At 42.5% G+C, this 23,838-nt stretch overlaps 1 protein-coding gene across 8 annotated transcripts in view; it reads left to right on the top strand.

The window, feature by feature from the left end:
* The window catches only part of PTPRT (protein tyrosine phosphatase receptor type T), a 277,331-nt gene that overhangs the window by 3,141 nt on the left and 250,352 nt on the right, over window positions 1-23,838 (top strand). For all 8 annotated transcript variants that reach the window (XM_057428931.1, XM_057428926.1, XM_057428924.1 and 5 more), the window contains exons 2-4: window positions 3,018-3,099; window positions 6,581-6,696; window positions 9,218-9,392. In XM_057428931.1, the coding sequence (XP_057284914.1) occupies window positions 3,018-3,099; window positions 6,581-6,696; window positions 9,218-9,392 (373 nt within the window). The remainder of the gene's footprint in view (window positions 1-3,017; window positions 3,100-6,580; window positions 6,697-9,217; window positions 9,393-23,838) is intronic.

The following is a 23,838-nucleotide window of genomic DNA, read 5'->3' as shown; positions in this document are numbered from 1 at the left end:
CTGCAAGATACAGATGAAGACAACATGGAAATTTGAACTGGGAAATAACAGGAATATCCATGTGTAAAGCAGAATAGATAATAGTTTAGTCTGTAAGAACAATGATGTGTGACTTGAGAGGATCCTCCACCCTTCCCAGTGGATTCTGCACCAGTGTGCATGGGTTTTGTAGGAGCCGACTGTTACCAGTGCAAATTGTATTGTGCTGCGTTAAAGACTGAACATGTAATTAACGAAGGCAGTTCTCTGTATATTGGTGCTTCCAGTTGCCATGCACTAAATGCCAATGCTTTGGAACTTTTCTTTCCAAGCTCTTGGCTTGCAGCAAATTGGGATTTAGTTCATTGTGGCTTTACAGCTTCTTGGAAATACAAAACGAAAAGAGGATTTTGTAGCTGTAATGTTGCACTGGAATTGAAGGCTGAAGGGAGCTGCAGTTCCTTCCATGCCCTCCTCAGGAAGTGTGATTTTTGTCATGAATGACATTTCTAAAATTACTATAATTTCCATAATAAGGGTTTGCATTATACTTTTATACTGTCCCTCAGAAGCATATTAAGAGCCTTGATAACAAAACACTTGGGGGTTTTTGTTGTTATTATTTTGTCTTTCAGAGACTGGCTTCCTCCTGTTGTTCCTTGGACAATTGTTCATTCCTGGTTTTTGTCCACCCTCCTTTGGAGTAGAACTTTGTTTCTATGTATTTAAGCATTTCACCTTTTCTTAGTTTATAACTTTGCCTGTTAGTTTTTTGTGTTCTACCTGTTTTTATGGTGTCTTTTTTCCTAATGGATGCATTTCTGAACATCTCACATTTGGATGTGTTCTGAATTAGAGAAGCAGACCTTATGGAGTCATGGAAACATGAGTAGAAACTGCACTCTGGAAGCCCAAATGCAAAGCTAAATGATTGAGGGCAGTTCTGTACTTGCAAAGGACATGCTGCTCACTTTCATAACCAGGGTGTGCGGTGACCAGCTTTTGGGCAGCTGAATCTTTTCCTGGTTTATATCTGATGAAGGAGTTTAAGAAGAGGCTACACAGTGACAGACTGGGGATACCAGCTTTTAGGTAGAGTGAAAGTAAGTGTTGAAAACTGGCTTTAAGTAGTTAACTTCTTGTTCGAGTGATAAATTTTAGAGGTTACAAATTACTGAAGGATTTTCTTATGGGACACAAGTATCTGCACTGGAATCCTGCTCTGATAGAGGTAACAGTGCCAGCTAAACATGTTAATTCACTCTGTCCTTGCGAACATTTTTGTATACTCATGCATACATGAGCAGTTTAGAACAGTGTGAACATTACTCTGGGAAGAGGGAATAAAGCTGAGGACATGTTTCAAATGCAGAGGATGGCATTCGTTATGTCTCCATCCATTCATTCTTTTTCAGAGTAGTAAAGGATTCCTTTGGGAGGAGAATCACTAATTGAGAGGTAGCACCACCGGCACATTAAATAACCAGGCTGCAGTTTCTGTTTTCTCTTGCAGTTTAATATTTCTAAACTTCCCTTTTCCTCACAGGATAGCTCAAGTTGGAAGGGATCCATAGGGACCATTGAGTCCACTTCCCTGTTCCTGTGCAGGAGTACCTATGAGTAGTCCAGATCATGTGTGAACTCTCGCCAGCTCAGTGCCCTGACCACTGTGTTGGAGGTTACAAATTAGGGAAAGATTTTCTTCTATGAAACAGGTAGCCCAGGGAGCATGTCCAGAGGCAGACCAGCGTCTCGGTGAAGAACCTTTTTCTACTGAAAAGTTGCTCTTGAACTTCCCCTGATGCAGCTTCATTCCATTTCATAGAATCACAGAATCCCAGCCTGGTTTGTGTTGGAAGAGACCGTAAAGCTCATCCAGTTCCAACCCTGCCACAGGCAGGGACACCTTCCACTAGGGCAGCTTGCTCCAAGGCCCTGTGTCCAACCTGGCCTTGAACACTGCCAGGGATGGGGCAGCCACAGCTTCTCTGGGCTATCCTCTTTCAGTTTAAAACCATTGCCTCTTGTCCTGTCACTGGTCACCAGAGGGGGAGCTCAGCGCTTCCCTTCACTGCCCCCTCTGAATAAGGTGTAGGCTGTGATTATATGTCCTAATGTCCTTTAATTGTTGGTCAAACTGTGCATATTTAGTGCTGTTTTCTCCTGAACTTTTGGTTAGCTTATTTGGCAGTAGTTAATGATCATTTGTTTAGGTTTTACTAACTGCTGACTCTGGGATAGCTTGTGTATTTTTGGTGACAGGGTAATTCAGGGCAGTTTTCCAGGTAAAATCACAAAGCCATAGGGAAGAATGAGATTTTGGTTCATGTGTAATTTACTATCTGTCTATTCAGACACAAATTAGTGGAACATTTTCATTGCCCAGCTACATACACAATATAGAAATTGCTACTTAGTGTACCATTAATGTAGAGAAATACTACATGTGGGTTTTATGAATATTCATTCTCAGACTGTGTTAGTTCAAGCCATGAAAGGTAGAAACATCTTTGTTGTATCTGTGAGAATCCTATTTCATCCCAGTAACTGAAACTCAGGATCAGCAGTTGCTCATGATTTGCTTTCCAGTACTGAAGTGGTATGTGTGCCAAATGAAGATGTTCTCCGGGAGGATCCATTCAGCGGTTTTGACTCAATTGGAGTACATGTACAGCATTCTCCAGCATTCCTAGGCATACTAAGAACAAGGTGATTATCCACCTAATGTTCTTGGACTGGTGCTTAAAGTAAATGTAGGTGTGGATATACACAGTCTATTTTTTCTCTTCCAAATGCAAGAAGCACATAGTTGCATAGTTGTCTCTAATCCTAATGAATGTTGCTCTAACATTTTACTTTTCATATCGAACAGATTTCCAGTCTTTGGTATGCCTGTACAGACTGTATTGCCTGGTATCCCTTCGTTATTCCTGATGAAATGCCTTGAATGACTCAAACACTGGAATAAGAGCAGAACTTGGTGATTGGCCATGTGTAATTGTTCTTCTTAAGAAAATTTTTCTTGTTTTGTGTTTCAGGTGATATTTGAGTCTGTCTCTTTGAAAGGACACCCAGGGTACATAGCTGTGGATGAAGTCAGAGTTCTCGCCCATCCATGCAGTGAGCACTCTTTGTTTTTCTAACCATATTGGTGTGTTATTACCAAGCTTTACAGTCTAAAGGAGTGATTTACCCAGTTTGGTCAGCACTAAAATGTCATCTTGCATCCCTCTGAGGCACCTAAAGACAATCAGCTTTGTATAATTATCTAACTTAGCAAGTTGTGCAAGAGACAAATGTGCTCTCAGGCTATAGCTAGCGCCAGGCCATCTGTGGAAGTCTTTTTTTTCCTCTCTTGTTATGAGAACATAAAACTGATTGTTTTATTATTTCTGAATCATATTGCTCTAGAAAACAATTTGAAAAGCTTCTGATGATACCCTGTGTGGGTAACTTCAGGAACAAATAGTTTCAGTATCTCCTTGGTAAAGGGCATATCCTAAGGGTCTCTCAATAAAGGTTAAACCCAGTCAGCCCATAAAGATATTATAACTAAATCTCAGTCAGACAATACACTTGCACAGGAGTAGAAACTAAAGCAGGTTCATTATTATGTTCAAAAATATTAATGCCATGTTTCCCCTACTGCAGCCATAATAATACACTTAGATTTATGTTTTTTTTTTCTATTTAAAGAACCTTGAGCCTCAGTCTTGAGTCTGAACTTGTCTGGTTTCTTTGTGCATCTACAGTGTGGCTTGAGGACTTTGTGTGTTTGTTTTGTGGATGTTATATCCAGTTTCTTCTAAAGATTTGTTTTAACAGCCACTCTCACAGTGTGGTCACAGTTTTAGTCAGTCCATGACATCAGGCTGGGTCACAGTTTTAGTCAGTCCATGACATCTGCTCACACAAAAATTCATGGATCATGTCGATGGAGTTGAAATCAACCGATTTTCTTGCAGTGAGGATTTCAGAGAACAGCTGCCACTCAATGTGACAGATACGGTTCTGCTCAAGTTTAACAGGACATTCTGATAACTGCAGTATGGTTAATTGCTGCTTAACTGAATTATATTTGTATTTACCATGTGCTCATTGCTCAGGCCTTTGGGTGCACTTACTTCATTAAGAAATACTTAGAATCTGTATGAGCCAGATGTTGCTGATAATGGCAGCATCCAGACAGATCCCCTGAATGGTCTGTGTGTGTTCCACAGCCTGTTGGGTGATGACCTCTAGCAGCCTTCCAGTGTCTGAAGAGGGGCTATAGGGATGCTCGGGAGGGACTCTTCATTAGGGACTGTAGTAACAGGAAAAGGGGTAACAGGTTAAAACTTAAACAGGGGAAGTTTAGGTTGGATATACGGAAGAAGTTCTTTACTGTAAGGGTGTTGAGGCACTGGAATGGGTTGCCCAGGGAGGTTGTGAATGCTCCATCCATGGCAGTGTTCAAGGGCAGGTTGGACAGAGCCTTGGGTGGCATGGTTTAATGGGAGGTGTCCCTGCCCATGGCAGGGGGGTTGGAACTGGATGATCTTAAGGTCCTTTCCAACCCTAAATATTCTATGATTCTATAACCAATCCCTTCACTGAGAGGCAGGCCAGTGTGGGGCAGAGCCTGGACAAAGTTTGGGATTTAAAACCAGAGACAGGATGATCTGTTACACCCCTGCTTGATTTAACTGAAGCATTCAAACTGGTTTTAAATCCATTTCTCCAAGTATATGCACTCTTAAAAATTAAGTGCATTCTTAGTGACTCAAACCGGAAGTGATTCAAACAGTTAGCTACTCCATTTTGAATTGGTTTGCAACCTGCAGCGTACAGTACCCAGTACAAGCTGCAAGGTCTTTGTAAATGCTTTTCCTGTCTGATTGCCATCATTGCTTTTGTGCTGAGCAATGACAGCCACCAGTGTAAATATCACCAGAGTGTGTTCTGTTGACTTGTACAAGCTTTTCCCCTCATACTTGTTTTGCAATTGTTTGAACTCAAGCCATGGGGACCATGGTACTCCTGATGACCCTGGTGGTTACTGAAATTACTGGTGTTATTCATTTCTGCTTTACCTTGAGAGATGACAGCACAGCAGGCAGACCTAAGTAGCAGCAAAACCACAAGGAAGTGCCCCTAATGACACAGTAATGGAGACAAATAAGTATTTCACTGGTCTTGCCTTTTTTTTCTGTCCTGGGAAGAAATGCAGTGCAGTATTGATTCTCATGAGGCTAAATCACAGTGACTGTATGTGCAGTCACAGACCAGCCCTATGCTCTGGTCGAGGAGTCTGAGGTTCATGTGGCTGCATTCACCCACTCCAAACAGCTCCATATGTGGAGCTGGCTTGTATCTGCCCACACAAGACTGCAGGCAGAAAGTGCTAGTATTAGCCTGCAAATACCATGTAGTACTTTCTGTCACCCAGAGGTAGTGTTCCAGTAAGCTTTGGTGCCAATTGCTGATCCCCAGAGAGCACGATGGTACAGTCACTATCTTTCAGGAGGTGTCAGCAAGCTGAGCATGTGGTGAATGGGATAGAGAAACTAGATATAGACATCTGGCGTAGCGTATTGGTGTGTGTTCTCTGTTCATGTTTCTGTAGTACACAAATACTTCTGTGTCAAGCTTACACACAGACACAGATGCCCAAATCCTTCTGAAGCTGTTTGGAAATAGACAAATATGGGTTAGCATCCTCTGAAGTGATTGAATTGGTGTCTGGTCCTACTAGAAATGCAAAGATGAAGTTAAAAATCTCTGTCCTTTGGAGTCTCTTGAGGCTTCAGTGTGTCCTGCTCAATGGTTCCAGATGGTGCCCAGACTTTCTTCTGAAGCCCTGGAGGAACTAAGTTCATTTAAAAGTGTCAGATTCATTATTGAAAGCTTTTTTGTTTTCTTCTATGTTAATATACAGAGGTGAATGAGCCTGGTATTTAGTCAAAAAGACTCTCCTCTGCTCTGGTAGCTTTGTGAACAGATGTGCTTTTAATTTTAATATCAGTGGTTTAATATTGAATTAATACTGAATTTAGTATCAGAAAAACTCTGATATCCACGATGTTAAACTAATGCAGGGATTCAATACTGTCAGATGAAAATTTCATTTAATACCTGATTTGGTATTAATGACACATTATTATTCTAAAGGTCTAGGATGTATTTGATAGTCAATAAAATTAAAAGGAAAAAAGACCCTTGGGAAAACTGGCTTTGGGTCAGTTGTGCTTGACAAGCTCAGGAGCGTTTGAGGGCTTTTTTGACCTTTTTAGAAACATAACTTTCTGAAGAAAAGAAATTACTCAATTACTCTTTATAGCAAGCACTGAGAGATTGTGCTGATGCCCATGAACTTGTGATTTGATCTCAGTCTGCATTTTTAGCTGTGCTAGAGCTCTCTATGGTCCCTCAGGCCATCCTCTGTCGGGTCCATCATCCCCAGCACTCTGCAGTGAGCAGTTAAACATTGAAGGACAGCTTTATTTTACAAAATCTTTTTGTCCAGGGTAGGCCTTAGTGCTTTGCTGAGTGTTTGTATCTGTTGGTGTGACACAGCCCACCACTGCCTTGCTCTACCCTTGCAATACTTCTCTTTTGTTAGGAAAAGCACCTCATTTCCTCCGGCTGCAGAACGTGGAGGTGAACGTGGGACAGAATGCAACGTTCCAGTGCATTGCTGGGGGGAAGTGGTCGCAGCATGACAAGCTCTGGCTTCAGGTAATGTGCCTTTTTGGGGGTTTTTGGTTTGTTGGTTTGATTTTGGTTTGTTTCTTTTTCCAAGTAGAATAAGTCAATGGAGAAAGACTGCGTGGTGGGGCAAAATCTTCTCATCGGGGTCTTTTGAGAACTGCCTTGAACTGCTTCTAGGTGAGAGTTTAAGGTGACAAAGTACAGAATTGTGATAGAGAGGATGGGGAAAATGCCCAGTGACAGCAAAAGTTAGGATTCAAATGAATGCTGATGTACCTGTAAGGAGGTCATAAAGCAGAAGAGACAGAACAAGTGGAATAGTTCTTCACTTCTGCTTTATTATGCAATCTTCTTTCCTCTCACTCTCCAAAAACATCCTCAGCCCAGAGTCAGTGACAAAATGTCAAGAAGGAAACCTACTCTTAAGTTCTGAGATTGCTCCCTGGCTGGTGAAACCAGGCAAAAACATTTTGCAGCCACTGTTTTTCTTCCTCCCAGTTTGCCTCAGCTGCATTGTGCGCCGATTGTTCCTTTTAGTCCCTCACTAACAGGCCAAACCATTCCCTTTCTTGATATCTGTACTTTCACCCTGCTGGTTGGACTTCAAAGCCTGGGTCCTGCTATTCAGGTGGGTGTAGAAACAATTTTAAGAACTCATTTTCAGTTCTAGAGTTAGAAACGGGGCATACATCAGACTGAAATTGTGGAGTGCATGTTTCCTAGTGAAGGAAAAAATTACTTCTTCTGCCCTTTGCTGTCATCTGTGAATCCCAACATTGCACTATACACAGTGCTCTTGTAGAAGCTTTTAAAGTAACTGAGCTCTTTACTGCTTCTAAACTTAGAGAGTCATGGAACGGTTTGTGTTGGGACCTTAAATTTCATCCAGTCCCAACCCCTGCCAAGGGCAGGGACACCTTCCACTAGAGCAGCTGTGTCCAACCTGGCCTTGAACACTGCCAGGGATGGGGCAGCCACAGCTTCTCTGGGCACCCTGTGCCAGTGTCTCAGCACCCTCACAGGGAAGAGCTTCTGCCTAGAGCTCATCTCAGTCTCCCCTCTGGCAGGTTAAAGCCATTCCACCATGTCCTGTCACTTCTGTGCTGTTAAACACCTAACATCCCAAACAAGTCAAGAGGAGTCTCTTGCTGGATGTACTGTACATGTACATAAATGTGTGCCAACTTAAGTCATCACCAGATTTTATTCTCAGCTTGGCCTGATGTGACTGATGTCTGACAACCCGATCTTTGTGACGTCAGAGGCAGCCTGGAATGGCCTTCATCATGGTCTCTGTGGCATGTGTAGTCAAAGAAGTGAGAGCTTTTTCTCAAGCGTTTTTATTGTCTTCAGATGTTTTAATAAACGTGAAAAATAACAATTTCAGATGTAGCTGAAAGGCTGGGGGAGGAATCAGTTTACCTAATCACAGGAACGGAAATTCCTGTTGGGAAAAGGCTTGAGCTGGAGAGGAAAGCAGTTGGCATTATGTAAAAAGGTCTTGACAGGCACTTTAAGTGTACTCTTGTCGCAGCTGTTCTCCTAAAAGTTCCATTTTAATCTGAAGTTTATTAACCTGTGGTGTACTTTTAGCAGCCACTGACATATATTTTTGGCTTATTCTTGATCCTTTTTTGCATTCTTTCAGTGAAATCTTTCTGCATTATGTCTAGATATGTGTAAAAACATTTCTGACCTGAAGCAGTGCCTTTTACTGTGAGAAACAGGGTCTTGGGAGGAATTTGTTATTGTTGTTGCTGGAAACTTGTTTTCCATTCTCCAAAATTGAAACATTTAATGAAAATGGCATTGGAAACATCCCCAAAAACTCATTACTGGGAATTGGCAAAGCAGCATTGTGTGCTTCTTTGAAACTCCTAATAAACTAGGCCAGCTGAGCAAGTTTAGGTATTTTTCATGTGAAGAGTTTCTCTTTCTTTCTAGTTGTTCATCTGTCCTTTTTTCCAGTTGGGAAAATGTAGGCTGGCATTGGCAGAGAGGAGTATTGGGGAAGGTTGGACATAAAAGGATGTCTGCTCATCCAGCCAGTTTCTTTGAATTGGTCCAGAGTCAAAGTTTTACATCTGAAAATGCCAAGTTTATGAAATCTGGTCATTTGTAGCATTTTGCCAGGTGTACACAAGCCATTCAGTAGTTGTCTTTTCATATCCTAGCCAGGCTTCTAAATACACTGAGTACAATTGCACAGTCTGAGCTCGCTCTCTCTAGCCTTTCAGTAAATATAATGCATTAAATGCCCAAATATTACACAATCCCAGCCTGGTTTATGTTGGAGGGGACCTTAAATCTCATCCAGTTCCAACCCCTGCCATGGGCAGGGACACCTTCCCGTAGAGCAGCTTGCTCCAGTTCATGTCCAACCTGGCCTTGAACACTGCCAGGGATGGGGCAGCCACAGCTTCTCTGGGCACCCTGTGCCAGCGCCTCAGCACCCTCACAGGGAAGAAGGGTAATAAAGAATGAATAGCACATGGGTGCGTGATCTGGGTGTCTTCATGACTTGCATTATCTTTGTCTGCCTTTGCAGCAGTGGAATGGAAGGGACACAGCACTGATGGTCACTCGAGTGGTCAACCACAGGCGCTTTTCTGCCACGGTGAGCGTGGCTGACACCTCCCAGCGCAGCATCAGCAAGTACCGCTGCGTCATTCGCTCCGACGGCGGATCTGGAGTTTCCAATTATGCAGAATTAATAGTCAAAGGTAGGTTGCATTAAACCAGCCAGTTTATGCAAGATGAGTATTTTCTCCTAGATGGCAACTCTGTAGAAACCTGACAGCCTATTGGACCGTCTTCTTTCATTCATATTTAATTTAGGTGAGAAAAAAGGGTAAAAGTGACATGAATTTCAATCATTTTATCAAAAGGAATGTTTGAATTGGAGCTATGTCTGGATACAGCCCTCTTTGTAAGCTTTTGGAGTAGTGCATGGTAATTATGGATACTTTTACTGTAGTCAGCTAACAGTTTGGCTGTCAGTCAGCTTCATCTGCCTGCCTTCACAATACTTTATCAGGCATAAATCATCTTGTGATGGAGTATTGCACGTCAGAAGAGCCTGCTCAGGGCTGCTGAGAGTAAATGCTGGGATTGACTCTGCTGATGTCCTGAAGTACACAGTAGAACATCAGTAATTCTTCAAGGATACTAGGGGCTTACCTTTGTTATGTACTGTGATTCAAGAACTGATACTGTGCCTGACACATGCCAGATGTGTCTTAATCCTGCCTTTATGTGGCATGTGGTGAAGTCTGTTCACTGAGCTACTTTTCTCTTTTCTAACGAACCCTGAGCTGCATCATGGGGACATTCAATGACTCCTAGGTGGAGAGATCAGAAGGTGGCTCCAGAGACATAATGTGTTTAGGGTGGGGATGATATGAAGTTAGAGGAAGTGTGGGATTGCTCATAGTATAATTTCATTGATCTGTATGTTTGACTTCTGTGTGCAAATAGAGGGCTGCTGCAAAAATGAGATCATTTTTGTTCACTGTCCTGCTTCCTGCCAACTTACTCTCTCATGTGTTGGTCAGTATGTTGATGCTTTTACAATGCCTTGAATTTTGTTGAAGAGTGTTGTGTGGTGCAGTTATTCAGACCACACAGATCACACTTCTATTATATGCCAAGTGCTTTTAATTCCCACTTGGTAATCTTGCATCTTGTTCAAATCTGAATGAATTAATTCATGCTTAGAATGGGACTGAGTTGCCAGGAATAGCATATCTAGTGTTGTATCATAGCTAAAGAGAGGGAAGGCAGTCTTCCAGAGCAGCCAAATATCAGCATATGCAAAGTTGAGTAGGTGCCCAGCCCTTTCATGTTCATTGATATAAGAAGGGAAAAATCCCAGAAAGATAAGTTAGAACCATGAATGGTTGGATGCCCACCAGGAGAGACATTGCTGGATTACTTGGGCAGGCACCCAGTTACAAGAAACGTTAGGAGGGTGATTCAGTTATGGGAAGGTGCATCCTCCTTTCCTGGCTCTGTGTAGGAAGCAGGTAAGGTTGGGTGGCTCAGTGAAGGTTAGTTTGCTGCAGCACTGTGACATGCTGGGGTTGCACAGATGAGTGCTTCCAGAGCCTGACACTGATTTTAGTGGGGATAATAGCAAATCTGTAATGCAGGCACATAGGCTGAGCTGAAAACAAACTGGAATTGTTTAATTCTGAAGAGATGTTTATTGAATTACAATCATGTACTTGGGTATACATCAAATTAGGCTGTAATTGAAGTTTCGCTCAACTGAGAGTCCTGCCCCTAACCCGCTAAATCCAAGCTAATACTCAGCCTCTCATGTGCTTTTTCTCGTGATCAGCTGAACATCAAACCAAAGGGAGTTTCTTCAGCAGAGGTTAAGGTTTAAAAGTGTATCTGTGGATCTTTTTAATTTAAAGATCTGTTTGCTTCCCTGTGTGTACAATGTTTTATGGTAGTATTGAGAAAGGAAAGATTAATTTATGTTGCTCTGTATTGAATAAGATTTGGTAGACACAGAAAGAGAAGTTTTGCTTTGAAATGCACATACTGCTTCACCCTAAGTTGGAACAACAGAAACATATTTCAGCAAATGATCAGTTGAATTGAAAAATGATCAACGAAATGAAACATCCACTTGCCGCCCCCCCTTTCCCACCCCCAAGTCCTCCCCTTACATGTGTGTGTGAACGTCTTCACTAAGGACAGTATCTTACTGTCAAGTAATTATTGAAGGCCTTATACTAAAGATCATCACTATATTATTTTCAAATCATTACAGTCTATGTGGTGGCAGGAGATACATTGGTAGTGCTGTGAGAACGCTGTTCTATAGACAGCTATTTGCTGTGTATACTAATACCTTCCTGCTTCCTGGCTCTGTTGCAAGGTTTGTATGAATGACAATACATTCATTCTGCTCTTTGCACTAGAATCGTAATAGTCAAGCCAGAGAAACCTATCATTTCCATCTGTACACTTTGCCATCCTTTGGTGCTCCAGTGGAAGTAGGTCTTCTCTATTTGTTATCTCTCACCATTGCACATATAGCAATTTAAGCCAATTTTGTGCACCAACCCTGCGGGTCTGATTCTCACTGCACTGATCACATGTGAATGGGAAGCTGCTTCTCTGTAATTTTCTTTTAAGTAAAAGCTGCGTGGCACTTGCTCACATTGTGAACTAAATGTAGGGCTTGCTTGTGTAAAATTGTTTAAAATACTGTGGAAATTGGCTGGAGTCTTACTATTTAAGGTCTCTATTAGTGATGGTGTCTTTCTAGATGCCTGTCACATTAGGTAAGGCTGTGAATGACATTTTGAACTCTGTGTGTGTGTAGCAGGTTTGTTTGCAATTCTTTGTTTGTTGTTTTTTTTTTTGTCCTGATCCCTTTCAGATATTCTGGATGCCTAAATCAATGATAGAATCCCACAATGGTTTAGGCTGGGAGGAGCTTAAAGTTCATCCAATGCCCTGAGACTGGGGTGTTGATGTGAAGAGCAGACACTGCACTGCAGTTCTCCTCTTTTGCTGTCAAGGTGGCTGGAAGTCTGAGTCCATTCCCTGCCTTGGAAGCACTTAGGAGATAAGTTTAGCTGTGGTCTATGTGTCTTTTAGATTTTACTGTTTCAAACTACTTTTTCTAGCCTGCATTAATAAATTCAGATGGGAATTTTCCTACCTTCCAGCTACTTACCAGACTCATCTGGATCATGGAAGATGCAGTGTAGATTTGAGTTCATCTGCCTGAGTAATGCCCATTAATCAAAGTCCTCAAGGTTATCACCTTGTGAACAGGAGAAAGGCTCTTGCTCGTGCTGCCCTGTCTCAGAAGCTGTGACAACGAGGGTTCCCCTGGGGCTGCCTGCTGCCTCCTTCCCTGTTCTTCCAGCTTACACAGGTAGATTCAGTCTGCAGAGTTTACATGTCCATGAGAAGCTATGTGCAGGTTTGATAAAGCATGCAATGGTGCTGCTCTTCTGAACACCACCCCAACACAGAAGGTGGGGGGGGGAGTGTTTGTGTGCCTGTGAGCCATTTAGGAAGGTTGTGCTGCCTTTGGAATTACTGAACAAGGGAGAACGGCTTTGTGATTGTGGGGTGTCTGGAAAAGCCACTTACAGTCTGTTACTTCTGTGCAGTCTCAGTGGTGGAGGCAATGCAATGCTCCCTTCCTTGGTGCTCGCATCTGGCTGGGATTTACTCAGTCTTGTCATTGCTGTGTTTAATTGCTTGGTTCAGTGAGTTGCTTTACCTTAGTTTTAATCATTAGGTGAGGGTGTGAGAAAAGTGATAGCAAAGAGATTACAAGCACTCCTCCACTCTTACAAGAGCTTGAACTCCTCTTTCTCTTCTTTCAGTCCAACTTAGCATCTTTCTGTGAAGTGGACTAGGGGTATAGGAAGACAAAGCCCATGTTTCATAGACGTCAGTAGTTAGTATGAGCCATATATGTTCCTTCCAAAGGAAACATTTCCTTCTCCTTCCGTTTAACCTCTATAATAGAACTGGCAAATGAAACCATTTCCCTGAGAACCGATTAATGTCTACTGTAGAGATTGGATCCTGCTTTCAGAATAACACAAAGTATCATGCAGGGGTGCTCCAGCACAGGGCAGAAATTAGAATAAGCACATCTAGGAAGAATCCCAGCTACAGCTGGGATAAGGGGAAGTTCACAAATGTGTATTGACAATTCACTCTATATATTTGTTCCAACTTTTTAGATCTCTTCCTTCAGTAGCATTTCTGTTTCTGTGTAACACAAGCAGGGAGGATTGGCTTAAACTTCATCTTGGAAGTTCCAAGTAGCCACTTGGGAAATTATGATGACTCTCCTATCACACCACTGAGTTGTTTCAGGAATTTCTTGACAGATTGATGCTGTCCATCATTTGTGGGGCTTTGTTTTGGATTTCTTTGTCTGGTTTTTCTTCCTGAGACAAATGTTAGTCCAAGAGTTCTGGTTTTATCCTGACTGAAATTTCATTTGAGACTGGTAGAGAAATAGGCATGGGATGGATTTGCTTGGACTTGGTTTTAATGTGTAGATTTCTAAGAATGATGTTGCTGATGTTATATTGACTAAATACAAGATATAAATACAATAATAAACAGAGAAAGATTAAGGAACAATCTTTCTGAAGCAGAAGGGACTTGAGTAAACACCCTTCAGTTTTCCAAGGATGAAGAGTGTTATGGGAAGCTGTTTCTTCCTTCCTTGTTTGTGGAATTGTCCCCAGCCTCTATGATGCACAGTGGATACCAGTTGTTGCTGTGGCTTGGTGAGCAGGCAGCTCATGTCGGGAGTGGTTCTGAGTGGAAGTCATGGGGAAAGAGTCCTCACTGCTCCTAGAGAAAGCTCTAGTAGCTAATAGTAGTGAGAAAGTACCTGATGGTTCTTTCTTTTTCTCTCTCTCAACACTCTAAGAAATAGCTTCTCCTTATTACATGAAGCTGTAAGTAACTTGGTGAAAGATTTGTTTTTTAAATTTATCTTTGATTGCAGTTACTTGAACTGTGCAACTGCAGGATTCCCTGTGGGGAGAAAGGAGCTTCTTGTTGCTTTGGTTAGTAACTGTCTTTTGTACTTCATCTGTCATGGTTCTTCTTCTCCCCATTCAAAGGGAACAGAGGGAATCTCCAAAGAACAAACAGTGACAGAAGAAGCAGCACTGCAGGAGTAGGTCTTCTCTTTCCCTTAGACTCTCTCTGCTTCCCTTGACTTCTCAGTGACTTGATCTTGCAGGGCAGACCTCTATAGAAGAGCCTGGTTGTGTTATCTGCAGTTCTGAGGTGCCTTATCAGAGAATATAAAGGAGAAAAAAGGCATCCAAGTCTAAACAAGCTGACTTGTGAAAGCGTTCCCAGTCCTGTGAAGGTAAAAATGCTTCAATAATTTATGTTAGATTTTGGTCTTCAGGTAAAATATGAACCCCAATTTAGGAGAAATAGTATTATTTACTGGTGTGTATTCCAGTACAGCACCATCCCTATTGACTTCCTATTCTACAGAAAGCTCCCAACAAATACTGCGGCTGGTGGGAGCTGGGATGCTGCAAACCCGAATGGATCTGTTTCAGCCTACTTGGCAATACACTCATATTTAGAAGGTATGGACAAGATAATTTCACATATTTCATGCTGCTTTCCATCCTGCAGCAGTAACATGACTCTCTAGTGTATTGCTACTGGGTGTGGAGTGTTAACAGTCAGCTCCAGTTCTGGGTTTCAATGCTGGAGGCTTCCATTGAGCTGTAGTACCCATGTGTCAGGATGGAGTGTTGCAGCTATCACTTCTCATGTGTTTATTTTGAAAGGAAGGGGGGAGTAGCAGTTACTTGGCTACTATTACTCCTCTTCCCTGTTGCTTGGTAGCATGCTTGCCAAGTGTAAACAAAATATAGAGCTAATTCTTGATGCCATTTTTTCTCCAACATATGCTGCTGTGGCCAGTGGGGTGTGTTCCTGCTAGATGATCCCTATGGTTTATGTCCTGTAGTCGCAAGTCTTAGCCTTTCCAGTGTCTAGTTAAAATGAGCAAGAAGGTTTAAGGCAACTACACAGAAACTGATTCAGGACCGTTGATACTCAGAAAAGAGCATCAAATGGGAAGGTAAAGCCCCAATGCCTTTGTAAACTGGAAACTTTCTTGCAGTGGGTAGGTTGGTAACTCAGATGTGCCGTTGTAAAAGGTGTCTGGCAGCTTTCCCTTGTTTGTTGTTTCTTTTTAATGTACAAATTTTCATGCAAGTTGATTTCTGATGATGCTTATGTGACATTACACTGCACAATGACAATTCTTTGCTTATGCCTTAGCTAAAGATTTAGCAGAAAAAATGAGTCACATTCAGTGCTAACTCTTCTGTTCATCCTTCTTCTGCCTAATTATAGGTAAGTTATTAATGGGCTTCTTCTGGAAAACAGAAACTAAAGCTGTCCTTATCCACTCTGTGGTTAAAATCCTGTTACATGCTTTTAATTCAAGAGAAGTCCCTTAAAGTATCATCTGTCACCATACCTGGATGTTGGTGAGGAATGTGCTTTGATTTAGGTTTACTTGGGCACCTGTGAGATATATTTGTTGGATATGAGCTGTTACCTCCGCAGGAAGGGTACCCTTTTCATATCAAATTATTGCTTCTGTTGCAGTGGAAAAAAGCAACCTAAAAAAAGTGGGGCTTTACTTAAGTGAAATGCAGAGATGCGTCATAAAATCAGAGTGGTTTGGTTTGGAAGGGACCTTAAAGCTCATCCAGCTCCAATCCCTGCCACGGGCAGGGACACCTTCCACTAGAGCAGCTTGCTCCAAGCTCCTGTGTCCAACCTGGCCTTGAACACTGCCAGGGATGGGGCAGCCACAGCTTCTCTGGGCACCCTGTGCCAGTGCCTCAGCACCCTCACAGGGAAGAGCTTCTGCCTAAGAGCTCATCTCAGTCTCCCCTCTGGCAGGTTAAAGCCATTCCCCTTGGCCTGTCCCTACAGGCCCTTATCAGAAGTCCCTTCCAACCCAAATAATTCTGTGATTTTCTGGCACAGGCTGTTAAAAGCAATATATTGGTTCCTTACCTTACCTTGGTTTATTTTACTTAGTTTTTCTCCCTTTGTACCTCTTAAATCATCCTGGATTGTGTTGAGGTCTAACACTTTCTTCAAAGATCTCTCTTTATGTCTACACTCAGCTTCCTCACGGACTTCCAGGTCTGTGTGTTACATACACCCTTCTACTACCTCTTCTTTTATTATGCCACTTGCATACGCCGCAGCTGATCTACTATATGGGCCCTTGTTAAACTCTTCTGCTGGGTTTGGAGATTGGCATTTACAAGCTGAAGCTCTAATACTAAGGTAAAGAAGGTTGCAGATTTTGGAGGAAAGACTGAGGGAGCTTTGTAAGCACTGAATGGTTGAGTTCTGAGCTAAGGATGTTCATATTATGGCAGCTTCAGAATGTTTTGAGCTTCAAAGCTTGGAAATGACAAAAATCCTTTGTTAGGGTGGTGAATGGAGGCCGTTCTGCGCACTTGTGTTGGGTGTTCAGATGAATGGGGTTTTTAAAGTTTGCATAGCATTTACCTCTGAATGATGGATCTGAACTGCTTTGCTTTCAAAGCCAGTATAACTGAACTCCAGGGAGAAGCTGGGTTTTGGTTATGTTTGCGTTTGTCCTGTCTGAATGAAGAGATTAAAGAGTGTGTTTCTGTGTTAAGGAAAGAATGATCACTTTGAAGTTAGTTCCCCGCTCAACTGTGAGAGTATTTGACACAAGAAAACAGGCAAAATTGAGGTTTGAAGTGAGATTCTGTAGTCCTTCTCCATCTCTACCCATTCAAATAATGCTTCATTTTTTGAGCACATAATTTCCCAGCATCCATTCTAACTGTAAGATGATGAAATACAGTTCTTACAGAATCACCACCCTGTAATCTGTTGTGCTGTTTTTCAGCTTTGATCTGATGTGTTAATCGTCTGCCATGTGCTGGGACACTAGATCAGATCCCATTCTCACTGTTAGCCCTGTGCAGCTGTGACTTTTAAAGTGTGCTTCAGATGTAAGGAGCAGAAACCTGCTGAGCAGCAGTCAAACAGGGTGATGATTACAGCAAACTCTGCAACTATTTTAATAATTAGACTATCAATTTCAGAAGAAAGAAGACATAGTGTGACATTTACTGGCTCTGTACAGTCCACGCTGCCTGCTGAATGCGATGCTAGAACATCTTCCAGGTGAACCTCGTAAAACTCTGGCTTGGCTTTGTTTGTAGAATCCCAGCCTGGTTTGTGTTGGAAGGGACCTTAAAGCTCATCCAGCTCCAACCCCTGCCACGGGCACGGGCACCTTCCACTAGAGCAGCTTGCTCCAAGCCCCTGTGTCCAACCTGCCCTTGAACACTGCCAGGGATGGGGCAGCCACAGCTTCTCTGGGCACCCTGTGCCAGCGCCTCAGCACCCTCACAGGGAAGAGCTTCTGCCTAAGAGCTCATCTCAGTCTCCCCTCTGGCAGGTTCAAGCCATTCCCCTTGGCCTGTCCCTACAGGCCCTTGTCCCAAGCACCTCTCCAGCTTTCCTGCAGCCCCTTTAGGCACTGGAGCTGCTCTCAGGTCTCCCCTTCAGGAGCCTTCTCTTCTCCAGGCTGACCCAGCCCAGCTCTCTCAGCCTTATTCATAGATCTCTCCTAGTGTTGCTAATTTTTCTTGCTTTCCTTTTATTACTATGAGTGATTCCAGCTGCAGCACTGCACTCTGCTTTGCTGCACAAATACGTAAACACCCCTCTCTGAAGAAGTTATTCCAGTCCTCTTTCTTTTTTACCATCTTTTTCTCCAATGTATCTCTTGCCTTTCTCTCAGCAGGAAACTTTTCGTCAGTGCTTGTTTGTATGTGAGGCAGATGCAAATAGCTGCAAGACTTGGCGTCTCTCTCTTTGGATCCTATAAATCAGTCTTTGCATATGCTTTACAGTCCTATTTATTAGCCTGCAGCTAATACAGAATTACATGACAGACTACAACTTACAGTGTTTGTTCCCTCAGCAGGATACAGACACAAATTAAAATGGAGGAGGTTTGGATTGCTTCCTTCCTTATTTTCCTCCTTTCTTTCCTTCATGTTATGGCAAATCCGTCTTTTGTTGCTACTGCTGAGGTTTTGACTGACCCTCCGAACACTACTGATCATATGCTATTGGCTTTTGAGTAGCAGCATGGTGTTATTAAGTCTTCTGGCCCATGTTGCTCACTAAATAATGATTTGTCAGTATTTTCCATGATTTTGAGGCTGAAACTCAGACTGTCATCAGTTCTGTTCTTGCTCTTATATGGTTTTCTACCACCTCCCTCTACTTAACCTTACCTCTGTTACAGACCTTTGCTCTGCATGGTGAGTCCCACAACTCCTTTACTTCTGTTTGCCTTGTGCCAAGCATACAGCACCTTAAGGATGACCAGGAATTTTGGTACTTTTGTTTTCTAATAGAATCATAGTTTGGGTTGGAAGGGACCTCCAAAGCTCATCTAGTCCAAGCCCCCTGCAGTGAGCAGGGACATCTTCAAAGAGACCAGGTTACCCATTGGTTTGGCCACCCAGAGCTGTGTCTTAGCTTGTCGGAAGTTTTATGGTTATTGTTGTAGTCACAAACCCATACATTCTTGAGAACTGAAATCTTGTAGCAGAGGTATTTTGCATCAATTTCTATACATGTAACTCTGAGACATCCCAAGTGCAGTACTGTGTGAGTGATTCCTTTCAAGATTTAAAATGGGGATGTTCACTTGATGCCAATAGTAAATACTGTGATCTCTGAGAATACACCTCAAACTCTGCAAGCTTGAGTCTTGATGAAGTAAATGGCCTTGGACAAATGAGCATTCTGCTTATTTTCTGCTGCCTGCTAAGGGAGGACAGGGCTACGTTGGAGCTGTAGGGATGGGGTGGCACATGTTGAGGCAGACAGGGCTTAGCTCCACTATGTAGAATTGAATTGCACACTGACAGTAATTGGGAAAAATACATTTTTTGTCTTCAAGATAAAACCTTTTCACCATATTCATGGTCCTCTCCAAAGCTGTGCCAATTGGATATGATTTAGCGTTAGTTAACACAGCATTTAGTCAAGGCATCTGAGGAAACTCATTCTGTTACAGAATTATCCTCAAATTCACTGTAATTCCTTTTAATGTTGTTGTCTTGGAATCACAGCCCTGTTCTAGTCTTTGCAGTAAGATTATTGGTATTTCCTGAGCAAAAAGGGAATGTTAATACTCTTCATGAAAGCTGGGATAGTTTCAGTAGGAACTAGGATGTTCTGTCTTCCAAGATTTACTTTTAGAAGGGAGGATGTGAATTTTCTGCATGACTCAGCCCCAGGTACAGGAGTTCTATACTCATAAGGAACTTTTATTCTTTTACATATATCTCATCTCACTTAGAGCTGTAGTGACAGAAAGAAAAAATGTTTCATCTAATTTGACCTTTTGCAATATACAAGCCATAGACTTTCCAAGTCATTCCTGCATCAGGAGCAATAAAGGAGCAGAATTTTCAAGAGAGGTTGATCACGATTTAAAGTTTTTAAACTATAGAAGATCTCAACAATTTTAGGTGAGTTCTGATGATCTTCAGTGCTTAATGTCTAGCTTATTCCAGGCAAATGTTTACAGCTTTTACATCTAACAGATATTAAGTCTTTCTGCTAAGTATAATAAATCTTAAAGTATTGAATATTTTGTTGCTGTGTAGAAACTTGTGTTGACCATGGTCTTGGCTTTGATATTTGGTTAACTTAGATCGGTGTTGTCAGTATCTTTGCAGTGTCCCCTGTCCTGTTGAAGCTCTGCTGCCACCTCTGGGGAAGTATCTCATATCTCTCAGCCTGGCTCCAGAGCAGAGCTGCTCCAGCCATCGAAGCATCTCCGTGGCCTCCTCTGGCCTTGCTGCAGCAGCTCCACGTCCTTCTTGTGCTGTTGCCCCAGAGCTGGATCAGGACTGCAGGGGGGGTCTCCCCAGAGCACAGCAACAGGGGAGAATCCCCTCCCTGAGCTGCTGCTTATGCTCTGGGGATGTGGCAGGAGGTGACTTTTCCAGATTTTATTGGGATTTTAGCAATAGCTTTCCAGAATTCCTCGTGTTTCTCTCTGTCTTTGTGTGCTTTAACCCTGCTAGGAATAAAGCATGGATATATTTTGGGAGCACTGGCAAGCAGTCTGTCATCAGCAGGTAAGTGAACAGCAGTTTGGCCATAATGGAAAATGAAGTGCATATGCTTCTGGAATAAATGAGACTCAGGCCTTGTTTGGTGCTGGCTCTCCCCACTTTGCCTGTTTTGCAGGAGGATTGTGTGATAGTTTCAATCTTTCCCAATTTCCTGCAGGCTCTGGAATGCTTTTTGTGGAAATACCAAGGCCTATCAGGCATCATTACTGCTATCACAGTAAGCAGCACACCACACAGCGTACACCAACCTGTAACATTTATTACTGCCTCAAAATGCATTTTCTGAGAAAAGCAAAAGAATTGGTCTTTCAGTGTAATACTTTAGAGACTCTCATAAGGAACAGCCTAAATCAAGAAGTGTGTTTCAAGGCTGAGCTTTAAACTGAAAATAAGCAGAAATACTGCCCAGGAGAGGTGAAAGATGGAGGGGGAGTGTTGTGATCTGCAGGGGATTCTGAAACTATGGGTCATAAAAACCTGATGTAAAAAGGTCAGTATTGAATGGAGGAGAAAGATTCACCTGGTTTCCTTATGACTTCACAGTTTAGCAGACCCTTGCAGTGTGTCTGCCAATGGCATCTGGGACATTAGATTACAAGGGGGATGATAATACTATTGCACTTCATATGGGAGGTGGCACATTTATGGCACAAATCCTGAAGATGCTTCAGCCAACATGGGGGGGAATTTTTGGAAGGAAGTCACAGGGAAGAGCAATACCTTCCTGCTGAGCACAGACATAAAGGGGGTCTGTGTTCACTGAATGATCAGACTAATGGTGTGAAGGTTGTATGAGAACATTCCCCTCTCCAAACCCATACCAGGGGGTGACTGGAGCACAAACATGTAGGTAAACCTTAATGAAGGCCCACAGTAAAGTAAAAGGCTTCCATTGTTAACTATTTAGTGTAACACTGTGGGGTGTAAGATAGACAGAACCCAGCCTTGGAAAACTTTGGGTTTATATGAGCATTTCAGATGCTCCTTGCTCACTATAGCAGTTAATGGCTGGGTTTTTACATCTAAAATTTACTGGTGCTTAGCAAAGGTCTGTTTCTATCAATTAAGTTTTATTCTTGCTGCTCAAACCTCAGTAAATTGGCAGCTTAGCTTTCTCTGGTTTGAATTTTCACCTGAACATTTCAGATACATGGACCTACAGCCTCACTTTAAATGTGAGGCTTTTCTCTGTGGCTTACAGTGCTCCTTCCAGTTAGGGAAGAGAGAACCTCCCTGGGTGTAGGTAGAAGATGGCCAAATGGAGTGAAATAGTGGAGGAAAGAACCGAACAGATGTATTTACTTGAAAAAGCCAACGTGGTGCTCAGTAGCCAGGCTGGCATATGAATTGGCATATGCACAGTGTGGAGGGGCTGTGACCTCTGAAGGCGTGCTAAACACACCAGAATATTTTTCTATGGTGTACTCGTATGATTTGCTTAACTCTATAAAGTCTAAGCAGCCTCAGTAGCATATTTACTCAGGGACAGCTGAACTAGGAGCCTGAACTGTTTGGAGTGAGGCTTGTTTGGCAGAGGATTGTGTCTCTGCTTCAGAAGCTCTGCAGCAGTAATAAATGACAGGGATGGGTGTGTTTTCTCTGAGATGTCAGCAGGAAAAGATGAATGATGTAGAGGCAAGTGCATCAGCAATGGACTTGCTTTTCTTACCTCAGTGAGGCTGCCAGGAACTACAGGGAAATGTATTCTCTGACGCAAGGGATGGTCTGAAGATCATGTGAGGGTATGAAGCAATGATCTTCTGAAGCTTAATACTGTGCAGCTTTTCAGGCATTTTAGTTGAAAATTGTTTCAAGTGGGTTGTGTGCGCTAAATCAGCAACCTTCAGCATTTGCTTCATTTGCTTGGAGCAAGCTGCTCTAGTGGAAGGTGTCTGTGGCCATAGCAGGGATTTGGAACTGAATGAGCTTTAAGGTCCTTTCCAACACTAATCATTCTGTGGTTCTACGCTGTACCACCTGTTTGTATAAACAGAAAAGGGAGTTTGTCTATCGCAGATCAAACCATTGTACATGTTTGTGTCAGCTCTTCCGTTTTTGTACCCACCCATTCCTTCTTTCTCATCGGCTGCTCTCCAGGGCAGCATTTCCAGTGCCAGGCCGTGATGTTTTGCTGCAGGTGAGGTGATGATTTTCCTTACATCAATCACAATTTTGGCAGTAAGATCAACCAAATGACCCTCTGGTTTCTGCAGCATGTGTTTATCCTGTTTCCAGTTTGAACAAAGGAAAATACAGTAGGTAATATTGGAAGAAGTGAATGGAGAAAATAACTGGTAATTGGCCAGTAGACACTCAAGTTGCTAGGGTTATACCCAAACGGTAGAGCTTTAGTACAATTACAGTGTTGCAGTTCCTTGTATGTGATTTATGAAAGGAGAAGAGGAAAGCCAGTTAATTGCAAAACAAGGAATGCTGTATACACAACAGTTCCTCCATTAAGCCAGCATTGCTTGTGCATTGCTAAGCAGAATGTGGTGTTACATACCTACAAGTTACAGGCTCTAATGTGCTCTTTTTCTCACCGTTGAGCAAACTAATATTCCAGGCACTCATATCACAAGTGGAGAGTAAAAAGAAGTTCAGCTTGTTACAGGATGTGTGAGATACTGTTTGTAACCATGGGGAGCAATAAGTGAACTTTTATGATCAAACTATAATTCAGAAGTGCTTTGTGACAAAATGTATTTGAGTAACAAAAAAAAAATGGAACAAACTTCAAAACTATATATCTTGTCCCATTGACCACTGCAGACCCCATCGTGATTTGCTCATCTCAGAAGTTCCTTTTAGGTTAAAAGCCATCTGTACCTGCCAGATGTGGCCTGTATTATCCAGGCTGGCCAGAGGAGCTGTGTCCTTGGACAGGAACAGAACTCTTAGCTCTTCTCTTCTGCTCTTGTCTCCCCAGGCATTACTTGGTGGTTATTAAAAAAGACACAGCTAGATTTTTATGTAGTTTTGGGTTTAACTGTGTTTTTTGGATTCTTGGTATTCCATGCTTGGCCTGGGCAGTGGCTTTGATTACAGGTATTCCTCAAAAATTGCTTCACTCTCACAGCAGTACATGCACTGCATCTCAAGAACCTCCTGTCCAGTACTTTAAGGCTTCTTAAAGGGGAAAGTCATTCTACATGCACAATAAAGTCTATATTGACTAGACTTTTGTAAATAGATGGAGAGAGGAGACAAACTAAAGGCAGTAATTCTGGTGGCTGTTGGAATTATTGGAAGCTTTCGAGCAGAAGTTTGGTTGTTTAGAACATATGACATCAGCCTGCCAAAGCTGAGCCTAAACTTGAGCAGTCCAGGTTTTGCAGAGCTTTTCTCAGTTAGTGCTCTAAGCGACTGAGGCACTTGCTGTCTGAGGCCCTTTCATTAGACCACTAAGGTGAACACTCAAAATAGCTGTACTAGACATCACTTACTGTGCATATTG

The sequence above is a fragment of the Pezoporus wallicus genome, unplaced genomic scaffold (assembly GCF_028554395.1).
Source record: "Pezoporus wallicus isolate ANWC-B61680 ecotype Strahan unplaced genomic scaffold, APGP_CSIRO_Pwel_v1 contig_8088, whole genome shotgun sequence".
Classification (NCBI taxonomy): domain Eukaryota; kingdom Metazoa; phylum Chordata; class Aves; order Psittaciformes; family Psittacidae; genus Pezoporus; species Pezoporus wallicus.
This window is presented reverse-complemented; position numbering and strand designations above follow the sequence as displayed.